Genomic DNA, 9,040 nt, shown 5'->3' with positions numbered 1-9,040 from the left:
TTTTGAAAAAGATTAAGTTGCTTTTACAAATCCAACTGATGTGTGTATGTTATTGCACGGAATATATATATTAACTTGGAAAGAATTTTATTTTTGTCTTGTATATTCTTTGTAGATTCAAGTGTTGATAGCTGACCAATGCACCTGCCAAAGCTTCTTGTTAGGTCTAATTGTTTGTCGATGGTGTTGACTTTCTGGGTAAAATGATCGTGTTGTGTTATCTCTTCCTTTCCAATACTTACACCTCCAATGCATTTTCCTGCTTTCTGCAGTTTGGCCAGGATCCCCTGATGGTTGTAAACAACAGCACTAATAATAGTGGGGCATAAACTTCTAATTGACCCCAATCCGCAGTCTCCCCTTTATGGTACACCAGGAGTCAGCAAACGTTTTCTGCAAAGAGTCAGACAGCAAATACTTTTGGCTTTGCTGGCTTTGTCCTAACTACTCAATTCTACCTCTAGCCCGAAAGCAGTCACAAGCAGTATGTAAACAAATGAGCTTGGCATGTTCCAATAAAACTTTATTTACATTCGAGTCCCAGTGGAGTCGCCAAAAAAAAAAAAAAAAAAAAAAAACTTTATTTACAGGGGCACCTGGGTGGCTCAGTCAGTGAAGCGTCTGCCTTCGGCTCAGGTCATGATCCCAGGGTCCTGGGATCGAGCCCCCAGTCCGGCTCCCTGCTCAGTGGGGAGTCTGCTTCTCCCTCTCCTGCTCCCCCTGCTTGTGCTCGCTCGCTTGCTCTCTCTCTGTCAAATAAATAAATAAGGTGTTTACCTTAATTTACAGAAACATGTGAGGGCCACTGTTTGCTGACTCCTGCACCACATCAGTAAAATCCCCTTGCTTTTAGCTGAAATCTGACCCCCGGGAATATAGAGTCCACTTCTCAGCCCCATTTGGGGCTGTTGCCTTGGGACCAGTTCTCACCAAAGAGATGCAAGCTGAAGTGCATACTGCTTCCAGAAGTGTCCTCACAGAGAGGTACTTTTCTCTGACTCTTCTCCTTTCTCTTGCCTGAAAGGTGTCATGGGCTGGAGTGGGGCAGACATCTTGAAAGACTGATGGAATCTGTAGAGCGAGATTGTAGCTCAACAAAAAGTAACTGAGGTCCTAAAAAAGGTTGCCAAGTGCTTTTTCCACATTATGCAATTTTTTTCTTTTGTACTCCATCGGTCTTCTGTACTCCCAAGTCCATTTTATTAATAGATTTTTCTTTTAAACCATCTCTTAATTCTTTTCTCTTTTTCCAAGTTTTTATTTAAATTCTAGCTAGTTAACATATACTACAGTATTAGTCTCAGGTGTAGAATTTAGCGATTCATCTCTTCCGTGCAACACCTGGTGCTCATCACACGTGCCCTCCTTAATCCCCAACACCTGTTCCACACGTTCCCACCCACCCCGCCCACCCACAACCCCATGTGACCATCAGTTTCTTCTCTAAAGTTCAGAGTCTGGTTCTTGGTTTGTCTCTTTTTGTTTTCCCTTTGCTCATTTGTTCCATTTCTAAATTCTACATATGAGTGAAAACATTTGGTATTTTTCTTTCTTTGACAAACATGTTTTTTTGTTTTTGTTTTATTTTTTATTTATTTGAGAGAGAGAATGAGAGAGAGAGAGAGCGCGCACGAGAGGGGGGAGGGTCAGAGGGAGGAGCAGACTCCCTGCTGAGCAGGGAGCCCGATGCGGGGCTCAATTCCGGGACCCCTGGATCATGACCTGAGCCGAAGGCAGCCGCTTAACCAACTGAGCCACCCAGGCGCCCCTGTTTATTTATCGGGGGGCGGGGAGGGGCAGGAGGGAAGGGGAGAGAATCTCAAGCAGACTCCCCACTGAGCAAAGAGCCTGATGTGGGGCTTGATCTCATGACCGCAAGATCATGATCTGAGCTGAAATTAAGAGTCAGATGCTTAACCAACTGAGCCGCCCAGCCTCCCCAACATGGTATCTTTTTACTACATCATTTGATCGGGTTTGCTAATGATTTGTATAGGAATTTTATCTTTCTGGTCCTTATAGTGCAAATTCTCTGTTCACAATTTGTTAAAACTCACTTGATGGCCCAGTACTTGCTCAATTTTTTTTTTCACGTGCCAGTGTACTCGAATAGAATACATACCCTGTGGTTGATGATTTGTTAATAAATCCCTGCTTTCTATTCTGAGGAGTTTTATTCTTTTTCAAGTCCCTTGAGTTGAAACTTAGCTTATTTCCATTCAACCTTGTTTTTTAACAAATGTGCTTCAGTCTATATACCTTTCCCCCTGAGAACTGCTTTAGACCGTCCCACAATCTCAGTATGTAGTGCTTGCTTGTTCATTTCTCAATTTACCTGACCGCTTCACTTTTATTTTCTCTTATACTCAAAGTTATCCGGAAAGATGGTGAGCCCTTCATATGCTGATAGATGTGTCTCTGTCTCTACTTTTGTGTTGATTCAATGTTTGCTGAATCCAGTGAGTGTCTGCAAAGTCTTAATCTGTGAACTCCCATCCTGGGTTGTGGATTCTGTTTATTTGGGGCCTTCTCTGCCTCGTTCCTGGTTTTCTGGCTTTCTTTGCAGGTGTAGTGGTTCTCGGTGGTAGGCTCATCTTCATGTTCACTGTATTTGTTGCCTGTCTGTGGATACTGCCTCTGTCCGCTGTAATGCACACAGCAGACACCAGTGAGTTTCATTCAAAGCCTCTGAAGCACTGGACACATCGGGGTGACTCTGGTCCTAGGGAGACTGCTGCAGGTGCAGCGGTCCCCAGCAACAGGACACCTTTACCGGGGAGACTCCGAACAGGAGCCCTAACTCCCATCCCTGTAGGCACCAAAGCCCATGGGGTTCTCACCAGGTCCCGCGGCCTGCCCCAGGCTTCCCACCAACCCGCCCACTCCTGATTCCTAATGCCCAATAACCAGACAACGCATGGCACGTTTAGAGTATTTCTGGTCTTTTTACTCTAAAAAAGGATGACCATACCCTGCAGGCCGCGGCAGGTGACAGGGGTTTCGATCTCCCCGCCCCTCCAAACCTGATTGTACGTTCCTCAGACAGCGTCTTTCCCCTTCCCTTAAAACCCTGGATCAGCCATCCCCGAGACGGTGGAGGAGCACCACCCCCCCCCCCCGACGGGAGGGTCACGGGGCAGGTGGAGGCACCGAGGAAATAAATTACGGGAGAGGAGGCTCCTAGCTGGCCGGCTCGCGCGCTGTCTCGCACACCCAGCGGTAGGGTCTCTGGCACACGTCGTCGTTCCAGCGGCCGTCTTCGGTGAAGTGCGCGCAGTCCTCGCCTCCCCCGAGCCCGTGCCCGTACCAGTCGTCCGGCTGCTCGGGCCTCCAGTTCCTGCGGAGACGAGCGGATGTGCGCCCCCACCCCCCGCAGCCCCCTCCAGCCGAGCCCCGGGGCCGCGGGGGGCGCGCACACTCACTTGAAGCCCGTCTCGTAGTCCGTACCGTCCACCCATTTCCAGAGACCACTCTGGTCGGTGAGGCCCATCCAGGTGTTCACAGGACCCATATGGTGCTGGACAAATTTCTGGGGACAGGGGAGGGGGTGGTGAGCGCCCCCCGGAGCCGCCAGCCCCGCCCCTGCGCGCGAGCTCCCGGGCGCTCACCTGCTCCTCCCAGGAGCCCACCACCACCAGGTGGGCGCTCTCCAGCTGGCAGTACCGGTCCGCCTCGGCCCAGGACTTCCCGGAGCGGGAGAACCAGTAGCAGCTGCCCTCGTACTCCAGCCAGTTGACCGGGCAGCAGGCCCTCGCCGTGCCTGGGGGGCAGGGGAGGGCGGTGGCGCTGAGGCGCGGCCGGCGGGGAGGGGGGCGGCCGAGCACGCGCGCGCCCCCGCCGCCTCCTCACCGTTGCGGTAGAGGACGGCCATCTGACAGCTCAGGCTTCGCAGGTCCGACACGAACTGCTTCACGTGCAACAGCAGGCCCGAGTGATCTGCGGGGCGGGGGGCGGGAGTCTCTCACGCGCGCCGCGACACCCCTGGGTTTGGCCCGAGGGCAGCCCTGCGTCACACGTGCTGGGTCTCTGACCTTCGCTCAGGTCCTGCTGCTGTTTCTCCAGCTGGGACTCCAGCGACTTCAACTTTCTGCCCACACTTCCTCCTGGGGGAGACACCTGCTCAGCGCCCCCACCCCCGCATCCCTAGCGTTCCACGGCACCCCAGCCCCAGCCCCAGGCCCCCTCACCCTGGCTGCTCAGGGCCTTGACCTCGAACTCCGCGCTCGCTGTTAAGTTGCTGAAAGTCTCTCTCAGGGCCTGCAGCTCCGCCCGCAGCCTGGAGTCTGGGCGGGGGGAGACGGTGTGCAGCGGGCAGAAGGCGGGGGCCGCGTCCGCCGTCGCAGAAGTCAGCCCTCTCCCACCCCTCCCCACCCCCCGGCCCAGCCCCCGGCACGACTCCCCTCCCAGCCCACTCCCAGGGCACCCACTCTGGGATCCGATGACACAGACAACCACCAGCAGCAGGAGGCCGAGGCCCAGGGAGAGCCGGAGGAGGCAGGGTCCCGAGCAGAGCCTCCGAAACAGCGGCTGCGAGGCGGGTGGCACTAGCAAGAGAGGGCATCGCGGTCTCAGGGACACAGGGGCACCCGGGCAGCTCTGGGGCCACTGGACGACAGCGGGCTAAGACTCCTTTCCAGGACTAGGAGGAACCGTAGGGATTAAGAAATCCGGGTGGTTGAGGACCCTGAGCGGCCAGGGGCAGCGGGGGGGGGGGGGCGGGGGGGGGGGCGCCCAGCTTGGCCCCGCCCCAACCCGCCCGGGCCCTGAGCCTTTGCTGACACCTAGTGTCCGGCCTGTGTCACAGACGCTGATGAGCCTCCTCGAGCCTAGCGCTTGCCAGCCCGAGCACGAGGAGCGGGTGGGGGGACGGGGTTGCTTCCCCCACCCCACCCCACCCCAGAAAGGGGAGGAAAGAGGCGGAGGTTTCTTCCTCTCCCCATGAACCCCACTGCTCCGGCTGGGCTCAGGGAGAGAAGACCGAGTAGCCAGAGTCCCCCAAGTTGCCCCCACCTGCAGCCCTTCCCCCACACCCATCGCCAAGGCCCCTCCTGCTCAGCCCAAACAGCATCGCTGCTCGCAGGAGAAAGAAGGGGGGCTTGTTTCTGTCGGACAGGGGCCTCATCCTTCTTGGATACTGGGTCCCTTGGCCTCCTCACTGAAGTCCGACCCCTTGACCAAATGGCCCCGGGCACCCGGGGCACTCACACTCATACACCCTCACTCACACACGGGGCCAAGGCTCACCAGGTGTTCAAGGGAAGAAGGGGGGACCTAACCCCTTCCGGTTACTCCTGGGCCCCTGGATCCACACCCCCACCCCCCCGCAAGCTCCTGAGCAGTGGGTGTCGAGGCCGGGCTCAGGAGGCCTGCGGAGGCCTGGGAGCCCCGTCACAGAGAAAGGGGCTCCAACCCCACAGCCGGCACCTCCCCCAAGAGGGGACGGCTCAGACCATCTCCTGGTGAGTGGGGCAGACCCAGGGACAGGGTCAGGGGTCACAGGAGGAAGGGGGAGCTGAGGCAAGGGTTCAAGAGCCACCTCACGCTCACCTTTCAGAACCGGAAGGAGGCATCCCCTTACCCTGTCGGAGCTGATAGTCATTGTCCTCATTGTCCAGATGCTGAAAATCTTGATAGTCATTTGTCATGGTAGGGTTGGCTGGACCTGGGCCTGGGACAAGGCTGGGGTTAGGGCTGAGGTTGGGGCCCAACGGAGCCGGGCTGTGGGGTCCAGTCCGTTTCTAAGTGATCGGTGGCTATAGGAAAACTTTCTTTCTCCCATTCGCTCCCAGGCCTACATCCAGACTTCTTCCTCTGAAGTTTTCCCGCCCGGCACCGCCCCCCCCCCCCCCCAGCCCGCCCCCCCCCGTCAGTCCCCGTCCCCTGCCCTTCTTCCCCTTTTACTTGCTGACGGTCTTGAGGTTGGTTCCTGGATCCCTCAATGCTGTGCAGATCCTAGGCTAAGAAGGGGGCTGTAGCCTGGAGACTTGAGATGCACGGACAGCCCTGGACGATGGGAGGGGAGGGAGCAGGGTCCATACGAGGGCCCTGAGCACTTTGTGTCTGCGTGTGCCTGTGTGCGCGCGCACACGCGCGCGCGTGTGTGTGTGTGTGTGTGTGTGTGTGTGTGTGTGTGTGTGTCCCAACACTCAGAACCTGGCATCCCCAGTACCCGGGACTTTGGACAGTAAACAGAGGTGAAAAAGGATTTGGAACTCAGGGGATGTGTGGAGTGCGAGTGGGGGATGGGTCGCCCCTGCTTTCCTCCCCAGGGAGGGGGAGTCTCCTGGTCTGTCCCCCTCCCCCTTACGCCCCTGCCAGTCACTCCACTAATCTCTGCAGGATTTGGGATGGGGAGCCAGGCCAGAAGGGGCCAGGGGAGCATGCACTCTGCCTCCTTTCACTTCCTGCTGCTAAATTTCCCAGAATTGTTGGTGTTTCCAAACATCCCTGGCCAGGAAGAGGGAGCCGCACGCTCTGCTCTTGCCCAATCCGGGCTCTGACCCTGGCATCTGAGTCCCGTGGAGGCTCAGCGGCCAGGCTCTTGGGCTTGGGGCTCGCTGGCTTCACTCTCCCAGGGAGCAAGGTCCTCCAGGCAGCATGGGGGTGGTGCGGGGAGAGACAGGTGAGCAGTTTTTTCCCACCCCAGCTGGGACTGGTGCCAACCAGCTCCCATCGGCTCCTACTGTGTGCCCAAGGATTCTCACCTGGGAACTCCTCTCATGAACCCCAGTCCCATTTGCAGATGAGGGAACAGGTCCAGCAGGTAAGAGTTTACCCAGGGTTGTAAAGTGCAAGGAAGGAGCAGACGGAGGACTCGAATGTAAGCCTCCGGACTCCAGGACCCGTGCTCTGTCCCCCAAGCCACACCCAGAACCGGGATCCCATACCATCACCTCGGCTGGGCCCTGGGGTCCGCGAGAAGCTAAAGCGCAGACCCTCACAGCCCCACGGGGGTTTCAGGGAGGAGTGTGTTGGTTCGAATTATGCTAAACTGGAAATTGGGCAATATTAAAGATGTTAATTAGCCTACGCCCCATATGAGAAGGTGTGCAAACCTTATGTTAGTGTCATTTCAGTGACCGAACTAGACTTTATTATGAGTTTTACAGTATATGAAACCTCAGGAACGTGGTCCTTGCATGAAATATGAAAGGCCTGGGCACACCCTCACCGGTGTCCTGAAAAGCCCCGTGTTGTTTGCACGCACTGGGACGGTGGCCAGTCATCTTGGGGACTGTGGGGCTGTGAGTTTAGCATTCTCTGATATCATCACTCGCAATCTGGTTTATTCAGGCAAACAAACCTATGCTGCTTTGGGCACAATAGTAGTTCCTCTTGCAGAAGCAGTGACGGGGAGGTAGCGCAAGAGGGCTTCTGGGTAACAGAAACACTCAGCTTCTCTATCTGGACCCCGGTTGCATGGGCGTGTCCCATTTGTGAAACTGAAGAAAGCTGTGCACTTTGGATTTGTGCCGTCCTCTGTTTGCGTGTTACACTGGAATACGATGTTTCTGAAATCTGGTTTTTACCTGTAACCACGAACCCCAAACCCACTGATAAGGGAGCAGGATGCAGATCGGTGCTGACAAATGCTCTCCAAAGCCAATAGCTTTAGAATGGGAGTCCGAGGTGACAAAACAACGTGCAGAAAGCCAGACGAACGACATGATACACTGACCGACCGGGCCACTAATTTACAAGTGAGCCGCCTGCAAAATACCAGAGACAGTCCGAAGAAACGGAAAAGTAGCCAGAAAGAAAACTATGCCACGATGGTGGTGTGTTTATGCTGAGAACTCACCCACCCCTTACATTTATTCCTTTAATAATATATATCTTGGGGGCGCCTGGCTGGCTCAGTCGGTAGGGCCTGTGACTCTTGATCTCAGGGTCATGAGTTCGAGCCCCATGTTGGGCATGGAGCCTACTTTAAAAAAGGAGAATATATATCTTAAATTATGCAAGGTCTTCAGGGACATAGAGCCTCACGTGTTAATTCTCTACTGCTGAGTAACTAAGTATCACAAACTTAGTGGCTTAAAACACAGTCCAACTGGGTCCTCTGCTCTGGTGAGATCAAGGTGCTGGCAGGACTGTTTTGGTTAATGGAGGCGAAGGAGAAAAAGAACATGCTTCTAACATGTTCGGGTGGCTGACAGAGCCCAGTTCCTTGCAGCTGTGGGACTGAGGTCCCCCCTTCCTTGCTGGCTGTGAGCCAGGGGCTGCCCTCCTCCCCGGTGGGTCACCCATGCTCCTTGTCACGTGACCCCTCCATCTTCAAAGTCAGCAGCAGCACGTGGAATCTTTCTTTTGCTTCAGATCTGACTTCCTCTATGCTTTTTCTTTGTTAAAGATTTTATTTATTTATTTCAGAGAGAGAGTGAGAGTGAGCACAAGCATGAGCTGGGGGAGGGGCAGAGGGAGAAGCAGGCTTTCCGCTGAGCAGGGAGCCCGATGCGGGGCTCGATCCCAGGACCCCGGGACCATGACCTGAGCCAAAGGCAGACGCTTAACCGACTGAGCCACCCAGGTGCCCCTCCTCTATGCTTTTAAAGGGGCCCATGTGATTAGATTAGGTCCACTTGGAAAATCTTTTCTTAAGGCCATCTCTGCCCACATTATATATGGTCATATATAAGGTCAACTACCTATAACATAACACAATCATGAGAGTGATAGCTCATCATATCCAGGTTCCAGGGATGACAGCATGGGATCTTGGGGGACACCCTTAGAGCTCTGCCTACCAAACTTCACACAGAGTGACCCCACCCCCTCTGAGTACACGTCCCTGCAGGTTGTGGAGCTCATGAGGAGGGCAGTCCAGGGAGGCTGGGCCAGGAACCTGGCACTCCCACCTCCTGCGCAATCAAGAAAGGCTCTGGAAAGGAGCTCTATCATGTCAGCCTATAAAAGCAGGTAGGATTTCATCAGCAGTAACAAGTGACCCCAGGTAGAGGAAAGAGCAGTCCAAGAGATACGACCTGAGAAGTAGTGGGGGCCACCCAGAGAGCCTTGGATCTCAGGTTGCTGATCTGGG

At 55.0% G+C, this 9,040-nt stretch overlaps 1 protein-coding gene across 8 annotated transcripts; it reads right to left on the bottom strand.

The window, feature by feature from the left end:
• Positions 1-535: 535 nt before the first annotated feature.
• Positions 536-6,001, bottom strand: LOC114225385 (asialoglycoprotein receptor 1). 8 transcript variants are annotated; one of them, XR_015769253.1, is made up of 11 exons: positions 5,548-5,816; positions 4,428-4,544; positions 4,188-4,283; positions 4,032-4,103; positions 3,850-3,936; positions 3,609-3,760; positions 3,423-3,529; positions 3,167-3,337; positions 2,336-2,644; positions 931-1,071; positions 536-749 (listed from the first exon to the last, which is right to left on the bottom strand). XR_015769253.1 is itself a non-coding variant. In XM_088028017.1 (9 exons), exons 1-9 carry the CDS (start codon positions 5,643-5,645, stop codon positions 2,603-2,605), a joined length of 942 nt encoding a protein of 313 aa, XP_087884143.1. In that variant the 5' UTR covers positions 5,646-5,816; the 3' UTR covers positions 1,566-2,602. The 8 variants fall into 8 exon arrangements, 6 of the variants coding, with proteins under 6 accessions (XP_087884143.1, XP_027980838.1, XP_027980837.2 ...); XR_015769254.1 differs by having other exon boundaries at positions 538-749; positions 5,579-5,815; XM_088028017.1 differs by lacking the exons at positions 536-749; positions 931-1,071 and having other exon boundaries at positions 1,566-2,644.
• Positions 6,002-9,040: the final 3,039 nt, after the last annotated feature.

This window comes from Eumetopias jubatus, unplaced genomic scaffold, assembly GCF_037043125.1.
Source record: "Eumetopias jubatus isolate StellerSeaLion01/CBP00866 unplaced genomic scaffold, mEumJub1_p1.0 scaffold_10, whole genome shotgun sequence".
NCBI lineage: Eukaryota > Metazoa > Chordata > Mammalia > Carnivora > Otariidae > Eumetopias > Eumetopias jubatus.
Note: the sequence above shows the minus strand (reverse complement) of the source record. Positions and strands in the feature narration are given on the sequence as shown.

Excerpts from the sequence above, each read along its gene's own strand:
- LOC114225385 (XM_028125037.2), bottom strand. The coding sequence starts at position 5,645 with ATGACAAATGACTATCAAGATTTTCAGCATCTGGACAATGAGGACAAT. Across the intron at positions 4,545-5,547 it reads CCTCCTTCCGGTTCTGAAAG|TGCCACCCGCCTCGCAGCCG; the intron begins GTGAGCGTGAGG and ends CTCTCTTGCTAG. Across the intron at positions 3,530-3,608 it reads TGGGCTCCTGGGAGGAGCAG|AAATTTGTCCAGCACCATAT; the intron begins GTGAGCGCCCGG and ends CCCTGTCCCCAG.